Genomic DNA, 21,596 nt, shown 5'->3' with positions numbered 1-21,596 from the left:
ACTCAACAATCCTTCCATCTCATTACCACCTCCAATCTAGTCCTTCGGTCGCCTATTTGCAGTCCTACATCCCGTTGCTCTTTTCTCTCCCTTCTTCCACACATAAACTCCAAAGTCATTCGCTGTAACCACTCCCTTGTGTATACGCTCCTGATCGCCACCCCTACTGCTGTTCCATCACTCTTGCTGTGTTGGAGAAACCACCACACTGCACAGTCCCCTTCCCTGGCCACTCTGCACTGGCATTATTACAGCAAATGAAGCTGGACGGTGACAGATGGCCATGCCAGTGGTCTCACTTTAACAACAGGACCATGAACCTCCAGTGCGCTCTTAACATCACAGGCAGTCACTGCACTTTCCTAGAACAGAGGCTTTCCCACTTTCCTAAATGCCACGTCACACTCTCTCCTCTCTTTCCAAATCCTGTAAAAGATGGCAACCCTACACCTGTCTCATTGGTACCGCCTATTCCAAAGCACTCTCATTCTTCACTTGTACTGTTCAAATAGCTTCCAACTGGTCCCCTGCCTTTCCTCTTGCTCCAATGAAAGTGAAAGTGACATTTTAATTTTCATCCAGCATGACATTTCAACATATACGTCCACAGAACCCTTTGAAGATTTCTTATCATGCTTAGAATAAAATCCAAATTTCTTACCATTACTCACAAGGCCTACCAGATCTGGCCCCTGCCTACTCCCAACCTATATGATTCTCTCTCATCTTTTTTTGTATGGTAGAATGAAACTTATGATTTAGTTTGATGAAGGAATTCTACTTCTGAAAAAAGCTTGCAAATCAGAGATGCAGAATGTGTGCTATCTCAAGAATTCCTACCCTAGAAGGAATTTAAGGGGATAGGTTTAGCTAAGGGGGAAGGATTTCCTATTGCTGTGCACTCTGGTTGTGCTGGAAAAGAACTCAGCAGTAGATGAGGATGGGGGCAGGGAAAGAGAAATGACAGATAAGAAATTTCCCTCTGCAGCCCACCTGATAACCTGTCTACACACAGAAACATCCGTTAGTTTACTGACAATATGGAAATGAATATGGACCTTTAACAACTAAGTTTGTAAAACCTTCTCCCTTGTGATACCTGCTAAACACATCCAGTTTTTCATCATGGGAATTGAGATGCTGTTGCAACTGCTCCGAGCTTATAAATCGGCGGTTACATTCATAGCAGGGCCAATTCTTCTCTTGCTCACGAAGAACTACAGTCACAGGAGAGAAATCATAATGGCGATGATCAATAGACAGCAATAAAACTCAAATGCCCAGTAACCCCACCATTCTCATCTCATGCAGCCCGGGGCTCATAAACATAGCGTCTGCTATTTGTCTTACCACTTTGCTATAAAATCAAAGGCTACAGGTGGACAAAGAGCATTTTTTAGGATCTTATTTTCGGCTGTATTCATGTAAGACACCCAAGGAACAAACTCAGTCATGCTACCCTTTCCCATCTCCCCGACAGACACTCACACAGAACCTCACCACACTGGAAAGACGGAAAGTGCTACAATGGAAATCTGTATTCAGAGAACTTAGTGATCCAGATCCAGGGTTTGTAAGCCGAGGACCCACTGTATCACAAAAAAACCTTAAAAGTCAATGCCCAGTATAATTACTTTAACAAAATGTTAAAGTATCTACTAATGTTGATGATTGGCACGCCCAATCCCAACATTTCCACTCCTGAATGCGCACCAACAAAAATAGGCACACATGTTCACTAAAAGACATGTGTAAGAATGTTCACAGTAGCATTCTTCAAAATAGCCAGCAACTGGAAACAACCCTGTTTGTATAATAAAGAATTAGGCTGGTTTTTGCCCCTGGTTCCTGGCAAACAACCTCTAAGTCTTTGGAACATCCCACATAAGAGGAGTGTCATCGTGGTAGTCTTTGACCCCACCTGAGTGTCTGCTAATACAACCCAGGACAGGGGTCCCTGTGTCTGTAACCATCTGATTGCAGGGCTGGAGCTCTGAGCTGGGTGATATTGGCCAGGGAGCAAGAGCTGGAGAGTGAATCCGATCATGCAGCCAATGATTCTATCAACCATGCCTATGTCTTGATGCCTCGATAAAAGCTCTGGACACCGAAGCTCAGGTGAGCTTCCCAGGTTGGTAATCATACATCAACGTGCCATAGAGGTGACATGGCCTAGGGACATGGAAGCTTCATATTTGGAACCCACACAAACCTTGCCCTGAGTACCTCTTCATGGGGATGGTCCTGAGGTGTATCCTTCATAGTAAAACTGTAATCTTAGGTAGAGCACTTTTCTGAGTTCTGTGAGTCATTCTAGTAAATGATCACACCTAGAGAGGCTCTAGCTCCCTAAACTGTAGTTAGTCGGTCAGCAGTGCAGATGGCATGAGGACCCCAGAGCTTGCAGCTGGTAGCTGAAGTAAAGAGAGTCTTGTGAAAGACTTAAGACTTGTGCTTAACCTGCAAAATGTGACCTAACCCAGGTAAGTGTCAGAACTGCCCTGCACAACCCAGATTTTCAACTACAGTGAAATATATGGATGAATTATAGCATATTCACACACTAGACTACCAAATAGCAATGCGGATGAACACATTACAAAAATATGCAATAATATGGATAAATCTCAAAACATGTCGGGCAAAAGATCCTCAGAACATATATAATTCTAGTTATATGAAGTTTGGTAATGAGCATCCATGGTATTAGAAGTCAGGATATTAGTTATACTTGAGAGTGAAAAAGGCACAAGGGACCCCCAAGTACTGGGCACGTTCGGTTTCTTGATCTGGGTGCAGGTTACACAGGTATGTTCACTTTGTGAAAATCTTTGGGCTGTATCCTTACAATTTGTGCACTTTTCTGTATGTAAATTATGCTTCAGTAACATTCACATTAAAAACAAAGTCAATGCTTGCCTTGCTAATGTTCTCAGGGATGATTAAATCTAGATAGAGATTGTCCTCAGGTCTAGGTTCTAATTGAGTATCTGGAAGTTTTCATTATATTAAATGCTATTTTCCAGCCACTCATGAAAGAAATGTAAATATGTCACTGTCGATTTGATCCTAGAATAAGACAAGGATGTGTAGCTGAAAAAAAAAAAAAAAAACCTATTGCAATACCTTCTTAATATATTGAGATTGGAAAATTGGATGTTGCATAATGATGTAATATATACAATTTAGAATTCATATAGAAAAGAGAAAAGACAAAAAAGTCCAACCACCTTTCCTTTCTTCCTCAGAAATGTCATGAATTTTCTGGTTCACAAACTCAGCATAGGATGCAGCATACCACACCTGCAAGAACCAAGCACATCATCAAGAACTAAAGGACATCACCAGATGTACTTTGCATGCTTAAATTCTTTCTGCTGCTTACACCAAACAAGTCTGGCTTTCCCACAACCCACGAAAAACAAACAACAACAACAACAAAAATCCACACTGTGAGCTGATCTCTTTAACACCAGATGGTCAGTCAGGAAGTCCATTTGCCAAGACACACTCACTGTGTGTTTTCTTTTTCCTTTTTAAAAAAAATTGTTTTTGTTATTAGAACAACTTCACAAGACATAATAGTAATAGTCTCTTCATCAAAATAAAACACAGCCTCTTCTGGTTGTTTTATCTGCATGTAAACATGGGTTTTTACACAGCTGGAGTCAGAGTGACATCCACCACAACATGTCACCAAACAGCTCTTGCTGGGATCACAGATGATGATTCCCAACGCTACCACATCCTCCTGAGTCTCTTCTTCCCTCCCTCCCCCATTGGCTGCCTCTGCTCAGTCTCCTTGTCTGGCTCTTCTTCCTCTCCTTCCTCTCTACGCAGCCTCAGAGCTTCATCAAATCCAGAGCCTTCTTATTTTTCCCTAAAATGGTCACATCCATTTCCAACCAACTCTAAATTAGTATCTCCACCCAGATTCTCCCTCTCTGTTCCCTCTGTGTATATCCTACTCCCTGCCTAGTATTTTGCACTGAACTGCTTCACAGACGGTTCAAACTTGATATATCTAGAATTGAATTCTAGATGCTTCCCTATCGCACCCCCCACCCCTACCCATCTTCTCCATCTCAATAAACACCCTGCCTTTCACGCAGCAGTTCAGACTGGAAACCTAAAAGGTATCTTGGATTTCTCTGTGTTCTTCTGTCATTCTTTTGGGAAGAAAGGTGTGAACTCCTCAGATGCTCTCCATTCAGTCTTCTCCCACCATGATCCATGCCAAGATGAGCTAGCTCTTGCCTGGTCTTCTAACGGGTGTCTCCTTTTCCACTTCTGCTCCTTCCGATCCACTCTTCCCACAAGAGCAGAGAAGGCTTCTTAAAACACAATCGGATTTCATCTCTCGCATGCCTAAGCAGCTTCTTGCTCATAAAAAACCTGCAACGCTCAATGAAGGGCTCGAAAGGGCTCCATGACCTATTCCAGCTCCTATCCCTCTCGCTGTCTCCCTGCTTGTAGTTCCTCACACAGGCCAAGGTCTGTCCCACCCCAACCTTCATCCCTGCTCTTCCACCATCAGGAGTGTTGGGTTCTTCCCCTTGGCCTCCCCTGCCCCTTCTATACCACTGGCCCCTCCCTTCCCGATCCTCAGCCCTCAGCCTAATTATCCTCTCCTCAGCAAGGCCTTCCCTCTCCAGCATTTATAAATTGGTCCCTTTCCTGATACCTGCTCTTTTTGGACCATTTGTTTCCTTCATAGCACTTAACCACTCTGTGTTATTACAGCTGACCCTCAAATAACAGGGGTAGAACTCCCTGGGTCCACTTACACACAGATTTTTTATAGTACAGTACCATAAATGCACATCCTCTTCCTTATGATTGTCTTAATAACATTTCTTTACTCTGGTTTACTTTACCGTAAGATAATACATACCACATATGACGTATGTGTTAGTCAACTGTTTATGTTATTGGTAAGGCTTCTAATTAACGGTAGGCTATTAACAGTTAAGTTTTTGAAGAGTCAAAAGTTACATGTAGATTGATTTTTCAACTGCTTGAGGGGGCAGTGCCCCTAATCCCATTTTGTTCAAGGGTCAACTGTATTTTTTTTAAAGATTTTACATATTTATTCATGAGAGACACACAGAAAGAGGCAGAGACAAAGGCAGAGGGAGAAGCAGGTTCCCCATGGGGAGCCCGATGTGGGACTCAATCCCAGGACCCTGGGGTCACAGCCTGAGCTGAAGGCAGACACTCAACCACTGAGCCACCCAGACATGCCTGGGTCAACTGTATTTGCTTACTTACATCCTTCTGCCCACTTTCCCTCTAGAATACAAGCTCTCTGAACACAGGCACCAGTCTCTTTTCCTAGTGTCTAAAACACAATAGGAGTTCAATATATTAATTACTAAATGAATTAACATGTATAATTATTATGGAATACTATTTTAACTATATGGAAACATTTATATCAAGACTCCATTTTTAAATACGGAGTAATATTCTACAGAGTCTGTGTTCTATAATTTACTTGACCATGACGTGTAGTTGGATTTTGAGATAATTTATCATTTTGCTGGTATAAATTCTACCCTAGTCCAGCAATTCCAAGATGTATATTTTTCATATTTTAACATCTCAAAAACCATCTCATGGTCCATGGCATTTTGCAATCACTGCGGGGATGTAGTTTCTTTTACTAACTGCTCATTGCTCCTGCACAAACCTAGCCAAGCTCTTTACGTTGTTCTCACCTCATTCAGTTATGTGCCCCTCTGGCACACCATGACTTAACACTTGACCAGCAATGCGAAAGAAGGCAAAAAAATAAAAAATAAAAAAATACATATATATATTTGCCATCTGCCTGAGGATGAATAAAAGAAATGTCAAAGCAATGCAAGGCTGGTGTGATCACCTTGCAGGACCCCTGTTAATACATCAAACATCAAATTGTCTGAAACTTCCCACTGACTTCATCAAAAGCCACTTAACTTCCAAAGGTAGGTATTTTAATTGAGGAAAAGACATAAATGGGTCCAGTCAGTAGTGGGAAAGCACAGGGTTGAAACTTGTACAGAAATGCCATCAATCATTTGGGAAAATACCCCAGAGGTGATAGCAGATCACTTATTTTAAAAATAATACAGCATCATCAACAACTTGATGGCACAGAAGATGACAGATATACAAAACACAAACGTCCATGACAAAGTAAAATAGTGATTCAGTTTAAAAAAAAAAAGACTGAACACAGGCAGTTTATACAGTAACCAATTTATTTTGCTTATATGTGCCTTTTTAAGTATGCAGAAATATAACAGGATTTCAAAATTATCTCTAAATAAGTCTAATACAGCTCCTGCAGTAAGTAGAAAATTACTTTTTGGTGATAAAAATAAGCACTATAACCTAGCTTAGATAGCAGCATTTTTATTAATGGCGTATAAAATAATGGTTCATCTTAAAGTCATGGGTGTTTGAATCAGTGAAACACAGCATTATAAAATTAGAATGTATCTGGCTCTATCTTTGTTTATAATTATTTCCTCAGACTAATTTTCAAGGATTAGGTTTATTCAGCCAAGAACATTTTTACTATACACTGCCAGAAATATTTTATAAAATATTGCAATTCTGTGACAAATGTCCCTATTTTTTAAACCTTCACATTCCCTGTACTGTATCCATTTATTTTTGCTAATTTAACAAAAATAGTAACTCATAGTTGTTTTAAGGGTTTAAAATTATTAACATTGAAAAAAGTACTTAACATTTCTTTACTAAAAGTGTTTCTCTTCCAAATAAAGTCAATTCCCAGCATTCATGTGTCCATGTGGATACCAGAGAGGTTAGAGGTATTTTCACTTAGTTTTCATTTTCTTTTTGTAAGATTTATTTATTTATTGGGGGTGGGGGGAAATAAGGGCAGAGGGAGAGAGAGAGAATCTCCAGCAGACTCCCACAGAGCACAGAGCCAGACAGGAGGCTCAATCCCATGACCCAAGACCACGACATGAGCCAAAGTCAAACACCCAGCTCAACCATCTCAGTTTTTATCCTTTTTTTTAAGGTTTTATTTATTTATTTATCTGAGAAAGAGACAGAAAAAGAGAGCAAGCAAGGGGAACAGCAGAGAGAGAGAGAGATAAGCAGATTCCGCACTTAGTGCAGAGCCCGCACGGAGCCCGACCCAGGGCTCAATCTCAGGACTCCAATATCATGACCCCAGGGCAGCCCGGGTGGCTCAGCGGTTTGGCACCGCCTTCTGCCCGGGGCATAATCCTGGAGACCCGGGATCGAGTCCCACATCAGGCTCCCTGCATGGAGCCTGCTTCTCCCTCTGCCTGTGTCTCTGCATCTCTGTCTCTGTGTCTCTCATGAATAAATAAATAAAATCTTTAAAAAAAAAAAATCATGACCCCAGATGAAATCAAGAGTCTGATGCTCAACTAAATGAACCACTCAGGTGCCCTCAGTTTTTATTTTTAACCTTTTAACTTGTATTACAAATACTTCTCCCATTCTGTTGCTTCCTTTTCATTCTATTGTTTTGGTTGTTCATTATGCTGAACTATTATATTCTTATTTAATTGTTTCTGCCTGTCTTTACCTCTACAGTTCTATCTACTGCTTTGAGAGAGAGAATAATCTCCCCTCCACAGGCAAGAAGTATTCACTTCAGTATCAAGAATTTATTGGGGGGCGCCTGGGTGGCTCAGGGGTTGAGCGTCTGCCTTCGGCTCAGGTCGTAATCCCAGGGTCCTGAGATCGAGTCCCACATCGGGCTCCCTGCATGGAGCCTGCTTCTCCCTCTGCCTGTGTCTCTGCCGCTCTCTGTGTGTCTCTCATGAATAAATAAATAAAATCTTAAAAAAAAAAAAAGGGAATGTATTGGGATAGATGATGTGAGATATGAATCCCCTTTTACAAAGACACAGGTCTTATACAGCTTTTGAACAAAGTCTAGGTCTTTGTTCTCCCCCTAAAGACATACCTATTTCTCACTTTTACCACATCGAAGCCCTGTGTAATTCAATGTTCATTTACTGATAAAATCATTTCTCATCTCTTTTTCATCTATATCTGGAATGTTCCCTTAGAATCACAACAGAATTTTCATTATGTCATCAAAAGTTAATATTTAGACAAATTCCTACAGAGTTATCCCCCCAAAAAATATATTCCTGAAATCAGAAGTCAGTGCCTATTATTTGGGTAAAATGAAGTATTGAAGCAAAGAAATCTAGCCGGTACACCTAAATTCCATTTTTTTGAGATCCCCTGTTTCCAGCTAATTCTTCAGTGTGTAAATAATGTTAAGTGACCCCAACTTTAATCACTCCAAAAAAACCAGTCTGCTCCCCAAACACGACTACTTCTTTACGCTAGGGCCTAATGCCTTAGTGGAGGCCTTTGACAGACCCAAAAGTCATGTACTTTTCATTCTGTTTTATCCATAGGATTGTTATAAGTGTACTGTACACAGCAGGTACTCAACACATAAGTGAATTATAAGGAAAGGACCATTTTTATAAGAATCCCCCTTCAGAGGAAAAAAAAATAAGAAAAGCATTAAACGGTCACTATTCCTAACAAAGGTACCCCTGACCCAGCACTATACCTTCAGTTCTTGTTTGGGTTCTACGTTCTTTATTGTTGTGTAATACACATGGTGGCCATACTGGTAAGCCACCAGGTTCTGCTCCAGGTGGTTCTGGGCTGGACGTACAAACATCATCCAGTTACAAAGGGTCTCATCAGACAATTCAAACCACAGGTCTTCATGCAAATCCCTGTCTTTTCTGTCCCCTTTGTCAAGAGAAACCTGTAACCAAAGAGAAAACAAAAAGCCATACCAAAAAACAAAACAAAATAAAAACAAAACTTTTAATATGATATACATTAATGTAATAATATACAAAATACCACTCCTTAAAGTAACCACATATCCTGATCCTTCCTTTTGTATCTAGAAAGATACAGTGTCTTTGCCAGTGTATCTGGCAAGATTGTGTCTTGCCAAATATAAAAGGAAAGGGACACTTTTTGAAGACTCACCTGTAGCAGAATCACCTGGCAAAATGTTCAAGTTAATAATATCACTGTATAGCTTTAGGTGAGGCTTCATCATTAACATATCAAAAAATACTACAAATAAGCTGAGAAATGCAAGCAAAATACTCTCTAGTTCTGTAAAAGTTGCTTACTTCAGGGATTCAACTGCCTTTATTTATGATGAGTACCTTCGTGATATGTATTTCTCTTTAAAAAATGATATTCTTTCTTGAAGGTCTTGAGCATTTACCGAAGAAAACTTCCCCATGACAGCAAAATGACTGCTCAAAAAAAAAAATCAAACCCCAAAAACTCTCCCTTCCTGCTGCCCTTTCTTGGTTCTCCAGAGTAGCTCTCCAAGAAGCAGACAACACAGGTGTTGGACAGAAGCAAGAGCATCAAATGTAAAGAAGAGAGATCAATATAAATATACTTTAACATACAGTGAACTATTCTTTAACAAAAGATTCAACAGGACAGACCTGTTTCAAAAACTGACAAGGGGTTTTCCTGAAAATGTTATTGGTACTTAGCAGATTACACGAGTCTACATCAAATTAATTTAAAGAATAAAAGAAAAAGTGGTCAAAACCCCTATTATGGACTGAATTGTGCCCCCACCAAATTCACATGTTAAAGTCTTTACCCCTCAGTATGTGACTATATTTGGAGATACGGCTTTTCAAGAGGTAACTAAGTTAAAAGAGGTGATTAAGGCATCAGAGTGGGTCCTAATCCAATCCAGTTGGGGTCCTTACAAGAAAAGGAGATAGGGACACATGGAGAGACACCAAGGATGCGTGCACACACAGGTTAAAGGCACGCAGACACAGAGAAGAGATGTTTGCAAGGAGAGAACAGAGGCCTTAGAGGAACCCCACCCTGCCGGCACCTGGCTGTTGGCCTTCCAGCCTCTAGCGCTGTAAGAAAGTAAATTTCCATTCTTTAAGTACCTCCGGTCTGTGGTATTTGTTACACCAACTCCAACAAACTAATCTGGCCCCTAAGAGCTACACCTCTCAAAATTATTCATATAATGCTTTAGGAGACTGAGATTGCGATCTCCAATTTAGTGGTGGGAGGGAAAATGTTTCCATTCAAAACATATTAAGCAGGAAAAAATAAATAAATAAAAATAAAACAAATTCAGCAGAGAAAGGAAAATACTAGCAAACAACTGTTATAGAATTGAATTAAGAGAACCAGTAAGAAAACACATGCGCCTTTAAAAGTTATCAAGAGCAAGCGTGAAATATGATAAAGCATAAATTACCTTCAGATGAATATAACAGTCTTTCAGCTCAGACTCCCTGACGAGGGGTCCCTCCACAGGGCCAAACTGGGTGCGCTTGGGAATGCGCCTTTTGGAGAACACCCCTCCGAGGAACCTATCGATGTAGAGGACCAGGGGGAGGCTTGCTCTCGCTCTAGTGAGCACAGGCCGGTTAGGGATGGGATGCAAGGGGCCATGCTTTGGGCACACTGAGGAATGTGCATTATTACACTCCTCACACCCTGCAAAAGAAAGAAAATTCTAAAGTCAAATTCCTCAACATCACTTGATCTCAGACACAAAGTTCTAACCTGAAAAATCCCCCATATCTAAGTTTGCAAGACCAAATTCAATTGACTACTACAGTTATACCCCTCATTCAGGTGTAGTATGTTAGCTTTCATAGACCAATAAAATCCCGTCCTGTTCCTCTGAAACCAAGCAGAATTAGCTTGTGCCTGCCAAAAATAATACACAGGCAGTGACTTATTTTTCTACTGGAGATTAAGTCAAACATAGCCCCGTAAATTCACAAATCAATTATAACAGATCTGAAGAGAGAAAAGAAAAAAAGAAGAGCTTATGAGGATAAATGCTGCAAAATCTGATGAGACAAAATAGTTGAATTTTAGACTTTGTAAATTATATCTCAGTAAAGCTATTTAGGAAACCCTGACAATACCATTCACTCAGTTTCTTCAAAGGGAGTCATAAAAGCCTCATTACCTGGGCACGTCTAACTCAAACAGAAGAGGTGCTGTACAGTTGGAGACCTCAATGCATATTGCGTGAAGATAAGGCTAAAATGAATGAATTTAGCATTCCATCCTTCATTCTCTTGAGTGACACAGTTAGCCTGGCCCAGACGGGTCCCATTTTCAGCTCCTTCTAGGAATGATCACTTTGCACTAAGCATCCATACTCACTCTTTCCCAGGGGCACCCACCTGTAAACTAACTGCCAGAACTAGATGGAAATGGCCACGAAACAGAGAAAAGTGCCTGGACCCCAGAGGCACCATACTCATGACCCTTAACACATTAATTATTTTGCCCAACTCCAACTGGGTGATGACCTGGCTTGGGAAATAGGAACTTCCCATTTCTCCTGTTCTTACTATTTGTAAGATAGAGTAATTTTATGGTATTTGACTAAGGAGTCCACCTTGAAAACTTATGAATTCAAGGAAAAATAAAACGAGGAAGTTCTCTATTGGATATGGAAATGAGCAGTGGCCCCATGCACATAGGCCTCACCATCACCACACAGAAGGTCCCAGGAGCCTTGGGGAGACCACAGAGCTCTGAACAGCCTCAGTAACTCAGATAAATGAGATAAGAATTTTGCCATAAGCATGAAAATTGATACCAAGGAGCAATCATTTGGCAGGTGGAAGCAGGAACCCTCCCACCCTCTCCCAAAGCAGGCCGCAGAGCGAGGCAGTCAGCCTTCTGGTTAACAGGGGGCACACTGGCACCAGACCACCTGAGTTTGAACCCTGACCCTCCAAACAACCGAACACGACCTCGGGAAAGCTACCCACCCGATCTTAAGACTAAGGAAAGCATTGATCAGCTTAGGAAATGTAAAGACTGGGGCCTGGAACATAACAGGCATGTTTAAAAGGTTACCATGAAGAGAGGGGAGGCAGCAGAACACACTTGTTAAAGCTGAAACAGCCGAATAGCCCAGGAACATCCCAGAACCAGACACACTCACCCTAGTGGTTTGACAGCGCAGGCACCGGTGTCAGAGACTTGGGCTCCGAGCCTGACCCACCACTCACCCCCGGGGTGACACGGAGCGGGCTGCCTAGCCGCTTCTGACCTTCGTTCCTCCTTTGGTAAAATCGGAGCCCCCTGGAGAGCATCAGGCCTCCGGGGCAAGCCGGCACGAGCAGAGCACGCGGCCCGGAGTCTGCACACAGGAAGCCCTCGGCAGACAGCAGCCGTGTCCCCGGTGCCCGTGCTCGCACACGCTCGCGGGGCCAGCTCCACTTACACAAGTCATGCGGGTCGAAGGGCCGAGGCGGATCGGGTTCCCAGTCGTCCAGGTCTGTGTCCTCACCATCCTCCTCCTCATCTTCCTCGGTATCTTCATCCTCATCCTCGTCCTCTTCCTCTTTGGCCTCCAGTCTGCCCAGAGGGTTCTGCAGAGTTGCCAAAGGGTCTGAACCGTCCACACCCTCAATGGAAGGTAACACCTGGTTATGCACGGGTAATGAGGCCTGGACAAAGTGTAACCGGAAAGTTAGCGCACGTGTGCTTTTAGTTAGCTGGTACACACACGCGCACACACGCACCCAATACAAGGTTGCGGTGGGAGAGATTCTCCACATCAGTTCCCTTCATGACCTCGAAGACGAAACTCTCCATCTCTAGGCTGGAATGGATTTGCCTTCGCTGCGCTGTTGCCCCAAGGTGGGGAAACTGGTAGGAAAGCCCGGGTGCTCCCCGCTTTGGGCCTGCCCTGGCTCCCCAGACACTTCAAATACATAACAAGCTTTCCATACCCTCGCGGTGCATGTCGGGTGTCCTGTCTCAACATCTGAACTCAATTTTGAGTCAGGGGATCCCTCCTGCCTTTTCAGGTTGACCACAACACCGTGTATGTAGTGATCCGACCTGATCTTCGACCATTTCACTTTTAAAACTAAACACGTGGGGGATCCCTGGAGGGGCTCAGCAGTTTAGTGCCACCTTCAGCCCCAAGAGTGATCCCGAAGTCCCAGGATCGAGTCCCATGTCAGGCTCCCCGCATGGAGTCTGCTTCTGCCTCTCTGTGTGTGTGTGTGTGTGTGTGTGTCTATCATGAATAAAAATAAAATCTTTTTTAAAAATTAAAAAAAAAAAAAACACTAAACCAAACGCATGGGCAGCCTGGGTGGCTCAGTGGTTTATCGTGCCTTCGGCCCAGAGTGTAATCCTGGAGACCCAGGATCGAGTCCCACATCGGGCTCCCTGCCTGGAGCCTGCTTCTCCCTCTGCCTGTGTCTCTGCCTCTCTCTCTCTCTCTCTCTCTCTCTCACGAATAAATAAATAAAATTTTTAACAAGTAAAAAAAATAAAATAAAAATAAATGCATGGTAATAACACCCAGGTGGTAAAATTCAGTGGTCAATAGCCCTCCTTTCACACCCTTCAGAGAGGCTAAGGCTTTTAGGTAAGTGAGAGATGCTTATTTGTTTCAGGTTGAAGTTAGTCTTTTGCAAGTAAGACAAGGTGTGGGGCATGTATTGGGTTACAACTACCTTACCAAATATACTGGCAAAAAATAAATGGCACCTTAAAAAGTTCACTGCCCAATAAGTGTCACAGGGTTCTAGGGAACCCCAGATTCCTTCATTCAATCTTATTTCTCCTTCCCAATTAGCACCATAAATCATACTCAAGCCACGTCCCTTTCCAGTTCAATAAATAAAGCAAGTTTTTTTAATGCCTACTCCACTTTTCTTTATCTTCCTCTGTTGTTGTCCTCGCCTAGAATGTTCTTGCCTCGCCAATCTTCCAAATCCTGTTGGGTTCCAGTGTCTCCATCAACCACCCTTGAGCACTCGAGCTCTCCCTGACTCTCCTCTCCTCTGATACCTGTAGCATCTGGAGTCATAGAATCCTGCCCTACAGCCTCGTTCAGCCTCTGCGCCAACATTTCATCACCTCACCAGGCAGCCCGAATCATTTGGACTCATTCAGGGATGGTTCTGTGGGGTCAAGGTCTCCCCGTGCGCATCTTCACACGGTGGCCAGGACCTGCACCTTTTCCCTCGAGGGACATAGAATCAGTGAAGACACTGAGTCCTTCAAATATTTTAAGACCAAAACCACTAATTTGCCCAATTGTTTTCCCATGGCCCAGTTTCCAGATCCCTCATCATTCTGTTGTCTTCACTTATCCCTTAATGGATTCCACATTTTTTAATGAATATGGCTTCAGATTACATTAACATTCATGACAGCCATTGTTCTACTGCTGACCCACTTTGAACTGGCAAATAACTAAAATCCCTGAGTCCTTTTTTTTCCCTCACATCATGCTATTAAGCCATTTCACTCCTCCTCATGACTTAAATAGCTGAGTTTTACTTAAGTGTATGTGGGGGGTAGGGGGGATATTGCATTTATCACCAGTATATTTCATTTTATCACTTTTTCTCTTCTTCCAGTCCGCCAAGATCTTTTAGAATCTTGATTCCGACATATCACACTTTAGCTGTCCCTCATAGCTTTGTATTCATTGCCAAACACCATCCAGATTTCAATTAGTATGCATTTTTGCGTGACCCCTTCTCGTCTCTCCAACTGCACATCAGGGAAGTAGACCATGGGCTTTGGAGCCACGGAGACTTGGATCAAAATCCTGGCCCTACTCCTTGGCAAGTTAATAAACTTCTCTGAACCTCAGTTTCTTTATCTGTAAAATGGACACAGTAATACATACGTCACTGGTTGCCATGAGGATTAAGTGACACTGTACATATGTGAGGCCAGTAGTAGGGTGTCTGGCCTTTAGAAAGTGCTTAATATTAGCAAGAATCGATTACTCTTATCATAAGTTCTTTAGGGACCGAGATATCACATATATCGTCTGCAACCTTACGAGACAGCTCACACGTAGCAGGGATTCAATGAAGACTCATTTGTATAAACATGTTTGGCCCTTAAGAAATGACATCAACCCCTTCAAGCATGTAGAGAAGCTCTACAGTATTCACAGAGGATTCTCTTTCAGTTGTGCTTCTAAGAACTCCTTAAACTCCGTGAAGACGCAGCATCGTGCGTGTACACAGAATGTGACCTATCCGGCAGCTAAAGATCATTGCCCGACATCTGAAACAGGCTCCAGAGAGCGGATAAAACCAGTCACCTCAAAATAGCATGCGCGTGCTTAAACATGCATCCATTTAACCCAGGAGCCAGACTCCTCTGTGACATTTCATCTCTGGCTCAGGGCCTTTCAGAGGCTTTATGTAAGAGGACAAAATTCAGGGAAATGCTTCAGCCTCAGTGAAAACAGAAAAAAAAAACCCACTGAAGTGGGACTCCCCAAGGAAAAGAGCAGGAGGCTTCGGGCAATGAAGCCGCATGTGCCACCTCTCCCCCTGCACCCCCTTGCGCCCCCCTGCACCCCTTCCCATCCCTCCCCCAAGCTATTCTTGCTGCCTGAGAGCTCCATGCTGTCTCGCCCCCTATTCCAAGCCACTTCAATTTCAGGCCAGCGTTTGTGATGAATGTTATCACACCCTGAACAAACTACAGCATAGATATCCACCTTGACTCTCATACATTCTTTATCGCTTTGCAGAGCCAACTGAAAAGAATGAATTCAGTAATCCAGGGTCAGCCCAGTGAAGCCACGATGTTTTTTTTTTTGTTGATTTTTTCCCAATAGATGCTGCTAGAAAGACTGCAGTTAGACAAGGCTACCGCTGGCCTCTCGCCACCACTGAGAAAGGTGACATTAACATAGTCCCAACAACATCCTCCCCCCTGGAGGATGCTGGAACTCTCCTAAGAGGCTGCAGCAAAGACAAGGCTTGAGAACACATCCACATTAGCTTGAAGAACTGACGCTAAAACAGAGGCTGCATGTAGCCCAGAATCACAGGGGCCACTGTTGGAAAGGGACAAGGGAGTTCATGACAATCACTTCTGGGTAACCACTGTGTATTCCTACGTAGCACAGGCCTTGACACACAGTAGGCACACCTTACACATTTGTTTAAGTAACAATTCCAATCTGACTGGTATTTCAGGAGAGCTAGGCATGTATTTAAATTCCTTTGAGGTTGGGTAACATGACCACACTGCTCCTAAGTGACAGGGACGAAATTCAATTTCTGACTCTGCTTTTTCCACCACATCGCAATTGGTTCCTAGGGAGTTGAGTCTGTCCAAGGAGGGCGCCCAAGGAGGTACACATCACGCACACCTTGCATACCAGAGCCACAAGGTAAGCACACCTGCTCCTGAGGCACCAGCCAGGCAGCAAGGATAGGAGCTGTGTGTGCCAATTTCACTTAGAGGAAGTGAATGAGCAGCGAAAATACGTTAATCCCGTGCACTTGGTCATGCACACTAAGACATGGCAAAAGGAAAAAGAATTTGTAAAACTTAGGGTATACTTTCTCCTTCCCACCTAGCATCACCCTCTGTTATTATTTCTGAAATGTAATTTCAGAAATAATGCATTGCAGGATACAATTTATCTGAGAAGTGGAATATGAAACTACATTGGACGGCAGCAAATACAACAGAATGCTTCTGGATCCCTACTGAGACCAATTATCAGTGTAGCATATTTCCTTCTCAGTGTGTGGGGAGTCACACATGTTCACTTTCAGAAACAACGGGGAGACTGCTTCTAGGTCCAGAGACTGCCAGTATCTTTCTTAAGGACAAGGGGATGCATTTATGGAAAAGGCTTCAAGTGAATTTTGCCACCACTATAAACCATTGAAGGGGGGTGGGAGGAGGCAGGAAGCATCCATCATCTGTGTTGAACTCTCTAACTTTCTATCCTGAATTTTTCCAGGTCACAGAATAAACTGACAATCTCGGAGGTATTTATTATAGCCAGAAATAAAAACCATGCTGGCTGAAAGGAAACAGCAGTAAGGCAAGGTACTAAGCCAAAAGTTACACTGCCTTGTAATGCCAGGGTTCATAGAGCTATCTGCCTACAAAACATGAGACGAGCAGATTGTTTCTGGAGATTAAAGAAGATGAAGGGCTCTTTGAGGTGCCAGTGGCAGCAAAAGTTCTAATTAAAACCATGCCTTAATATTAAAACAACAAAATGCCATTTTGGCTATCAGATTAGCACAGTTTTAGAAGAATGCAAATACTCAGTGTGGCAAGGGTGAGTGTAAATAGGCATTCTCGTGTATTGTGGGTGGGAATGTAAGTTTTTTCAGCATCTGCAAAGCCTTTTAGAAAGTTTTATCAAAATAACTTTCCCATTTATAATAATAAATTTCAAACACATCAGAGAGAAAGAATAGTATAATAAACCTGATGCACCCATCACTCAGCTTCAACAATTATCAACTCACAGCTAACTTTATGTCTACTATCCTCCCACCCATGCTCCCCCTACTAGATTATTTTGAAACAGACCTCAGACATATATTTTCATCTGTAAATGGCTTAGCAGATATCTTAAAAGGAAAAGAACTTACATATTTTATGTATTACCATATCTAAAAAAAAAAAATCAATCATTCCCTATTATCATCAAATACCTAGTAGGTGTTAGAATGTCCCCAACTGTCTCATACTGCTGTTTTTAATAGTTCGTTGAAATCAAGACCCAAACAGGGTCCACATATCGCATCTGACTGATAATGTCTCCTTGAATCTGTAAATTCCTTTTCCCCTTCTTTTCCTTCACAACTTACATGTGGAAGAAACTAGGTCATTTGTCCTCGAGATCTTCCCACAGTCAGATTTTGCTGATTGCATCCTTGTGTGTCTTTTAGTTGTTCCATTTTGTTTACTGTGCTTCCTACAAGCTGGAAGTGGAATCTGGAGACTCGATCAAATTCAGGTTCAGTTTTTTGGGACTTCATATGTGGTAAAATGCAATGGGAGAGACAACACCAGGAGGCCCACAGTGGTATGAACAGTGTCCAGAGGGTTAGGTTGTTCTATCCATCATAAAGTGCCTCATCAGCTTTTTCCTGGCCATTGCAGATTATTGTTGATGATCATTGCCTAGATCCCCATTTCATTAGGAAATGAAAAATGGCAATATTCCACGCCAATCATCCTCTCTTCATTTATTAGTTGGAATGCTTCTATAAAGAAATTTCCTTCATCAAATAATTGTTTACCTGAGTACATCCAGAGAGAAAGGCTGGATTCCTTGCCATCATTCACCATTTTTTTTGAATAATGTGGTGGGTCTCCCAGCATCCTCAAAGATTGACCAATGAGTTATTTTTTTAATATCAATATAAACTTACAGATTTTAAATATATTTAAAGTATTTTAACCTATTGTAGATATCCTACTGCTTTTATAGGAAAATATAATGCCACATTTTGGCCCTTTCAAGCTGGATCGTGAATTCTTTCCATAGGGCCCCAGAAGTTTTCTCTAATGTCCTTGTATTCTGATAAGACATGACATTTCAGGCACATCTTATGTGTTTCCTGCCCCAGAGCTAGAATCTGCCATTTCCCTATGGAGCCCGGATTCCTTTTACTGGAAAATTGTATTAGAGACCACATTGGCTCATTGCTACTGGATTGATGACTCTGGCTAATAAACCTTTCCAGTGGCCCAAATTAGAAAATATATGTTTTAAGAGAAAACACATTACAAGTTCATGCTAATACTCTAATTCAGATTTAGGAATCTAGGTTTTTAACTTGTTTGATTTTTACACTTGTAAAAATCTTCTGATTTTTTTGGGAGGGATTGGAAAGAAAGAAAACTGTCAATATTCACAGACAACATGACTATTTATTAAGTGAAATCTTCTTTCACTTTCACAAAAAAATCTTGGTTCCTAAATAATTTTAAATATGAAGACCTCTAGTCTCTATCATTTCACTTTGGGGAATTTATTTATGCTAAGGAAATAAGCTGATATGACATCTACGGCAACATTCTATACAGTAGCAAAAAAAAAAGGAAATAACATACATATAAGACAATAAACAGAAAATATAAACAATAGTAAGCTCTTAGAATATATTCAATGATGATGTAGCTTTTCGGGATGCTATTAAAAGAAAAAAACTCAAGATGAAAGCTACCTTTGTTTTCTGTTCTTTTTTTTAATGATAATTTTTTAATAATAATTGACATATTAGTTTCAGATATGCAACATAGTGATTTGATATTTGGAAGCTATTTTAAAAGAAAAAAATCAAAAAGAAGAAAGGAGAAAAAATCCAATACTCTGGCTAAAAACACAATGGACTACTGAATAAATATGCAAAATCTGGGACACCTGGGTGGCTCTGTGGTTGAGCATCAGCCTTAGGCTCAGGCTCAGGTTGCAATCCCGGGGTCCTAGGATGGAGTCCCATTATCAGGCTCCCCGCAGAGAGTCTGCTTCTACCTCTGCCTATGTCTCTGCCTCTCTGTGTCTCTGATGAATAAATAAATAAAATATTTTTAAAATATATGCAAAATCCCAAACAAAATATTAACACATCAAATCCAAATTTAGACTCACAGGAGAACAATAAAATAGAGTTTATTCCAGAGGGCAAGGCTGGCTTAATCTGTAAATTCAATTAATATAATTCATTATATTAACAGTAAAGTGAAGAAAAAGCTCAATAGATTCAGAAAAAGCATTTGATAAAAATCAATATGCATGAATAATAATATCAATTAATAAACACTCATTAAAAACTAAAAATAAAAAGAACTTCCTTCAGCTGATCAAGGGTATTCTTTTTATAAAAATCCTACACTAGGGACACCTGGGTGGCTCAGCGGTTGAGCATCTGCCTTTGGTCCAGGGCGTGATCCTGGGGTCCTGGGATCTAGTCCCACGTCGGGGATCCTGCATGGAGCTTGCTTCTCACTCTGCCTGTGTCTCTGCCTCTCTCTCTCTCTCTCTCTGTCTTTCATGAACAAATATTTTTTTAAAAAAAATCAAAAAAAAAATTTTTTTAAATAAATAAAATAAAATAAAATAAAATAAAATAAAATAAAATAAAATAAAATAAATCCTACACTACACATCATTCTTAATAGTGAAAATGTTTCCTATGAGAGCAGGAAAGAAAAAAAGAAACCTACTAGCACCACTCTGTCCAACAATGTAGATCCCAGCCAATAGGCAAAAAAGGGAACAAAAAAAGAAATAAAATTAAAAGATATAGCATTTGGGAGGGATTGGAAAGAAAGAAAACTGTCAGTATTCACAGATAACATGACTATTTATCAAGAAAATCCAAAATAAAAGTTAGGAAATGAAAAATTTTTAAATTATACCATTTATAATAGCATCAAAACACACTAAATATCTAGGAATAAGTCTATTGAAAGATGTACAACACCTCTACCTGAAGACAATTTTTTAACTTTTATTTTAAACTTAGGAATATATCATGTCACAGACTGGAGGACTAAAAATTATAAAGGTGTCAATTCTTCAGAATCTGATTCATAGATCCAATGAAATTTGAGTCGCAATCTGGCAGGACTTTTGTGAAAACTTCCAGGTTGATTCTAACACATATATGGAAAAGCAAAGCAAAAGACCAAGAAACTCTCGAAGAACAAAGTGGAGAAAGGATCACACTCTTGTGATCCTTTGTTGGACATTCATAAAACTGAACACTAGATAGCAGTAAAACTAGAAGGAAACAAAACCCCAAAACAGCTACACCCAAAAACATGAATGGATCTCCCCGAGCAGCACGGTGAACAAGAGAAGCCACAAAGAAAAGAAATGATACCAAGTATTTCCATTTACATACAGTTCAAAGCCATGGAAAGTAAAAAAACATGGAAAGTTAATTTATGGTGTTAGCAAACAGGAGAGTAGTTACGTTTGAGGAGAAAGAAAGGAGAAGTGATTAGGGGAAAGCATGAGGTTGGCTTTTAGGAGCTGGGAATATTATATTGTTTAATCTGAGCGATGGTTACACTACATGCTTACAATCTTTTGCACTTTTCTATATGTATAAGTTAATTAAAGAGTGAAAAACCCACACAGTAAGAAATATGGTGAACATAAAGGAAACTACACAAATAATATAGGAAAAAAATAGATATAAAAATGAGTATAGAGGGGCGCCTCAGTAGCTCAGTCAGTTAGGTGTCTGACTCTTGATTTCAACTCATGTCATGACCTCATGGTCCCTGGGATCAAGCCCCATGTTGGGCTCCACGCTCAGAGTGGAGTCTGTTTGAGATGTTCTCGCTCCCTCTTCCTCTGTACCTCCCCCTGCTCTCTCTCTCTAAAATAAATGAATCTTAAAAAGAAAGAAAGAAAGAAAGAAAGAAAGAAAGAAAGAAAGAAAGAAAGAAAGAAAGAAAGAAAGAAAGAAATGATTAGGGATGCCTGGGTGGCTCAGCAGTTGAGCATCTGCCTTTGACTCAGAGTGTGATCCCAGGGTCCAGGATCAAGTCCCACATCAGGCTCTCCACAGGGAACCTGCTTCTCCCTCTGCCTGTGTCTCTGCCTGTGTCTCTGTCTCTTTCTCTGTCTCTCACTAATAAATAAATAGATCTTTATTTTTTTTTTAAGATTTTGTTTATTTATTCATGAGAGACACAGAGAGAAGCAGAGACACAGGCAGAGGGAGAAGCAGGCTCCATGCACTGGGAGC

The 21,596-nt window shown here is 41.2% G+C and overlaps 1 protein-coding gene across 8 annotated transcripts in view; it reads right to left on the bottom strand.

Annotated features, from left to right (window-relative positions):
• The window catches only part of PRDM10 (PR/SET domain 10), a 96,707-nt gene that overhangs the window by 32,720 nt on the left and 42,391 nt on the right, over positions 1-21,596 (bottom strand). For 6 of the 8 annotated variants that reach the window (XM_038535640.1, XM_038535635.1, XM_038535642.1 and 3 more), the window contains 5 exons: positions 12,299-12,524; positions 10,298-10,539; positions 8,591-8,794; positions 3,231-3,303; positions 1,100-1,217 (listed from right to left, as the gene is read on the bottom strand). In XM_038535640.1, the coding sequence (XP_038391568.1) occupies positions 1,100-1,217; positions 3,231-3,303; positions 8,591-8,794; positions 10,298-10,539; positions 12,299-12,524 (863 nt within the window). The remainder of the gene's footprint in view (positions 1-1,099; positions 1,218-3,230; positions 3,304-8,590; positions 8,795-10,297; positions 10,540-12,298; positions 12,525-21,596) is intronic. The other 2 variants (XM_038535637.1, XM_038535641.1) reach the window with 1 other exon arrangement.

Source organism: Canis lupus, chromosome 5 (assembly GCF_011100685.1).
Source record: "Canis lupus familiaris isolate Mischka breed German Shepherd chromosome 5, alternate assembly UU_Cfam_GSD_1.0, whole genome shotgun sequence".
In the NCBI taxonomy this organism is placed as follows: domain Eukaryota; kingdom Metazoa; phylum Chordata; class Mammalia; order Carnivora; family Canidae; genus Canis; species Canis lupus.
Note: the sequence above shows the minus strand (reverse complement) of the source record. Positions and strands in the feature narration are given on the sequence as shown.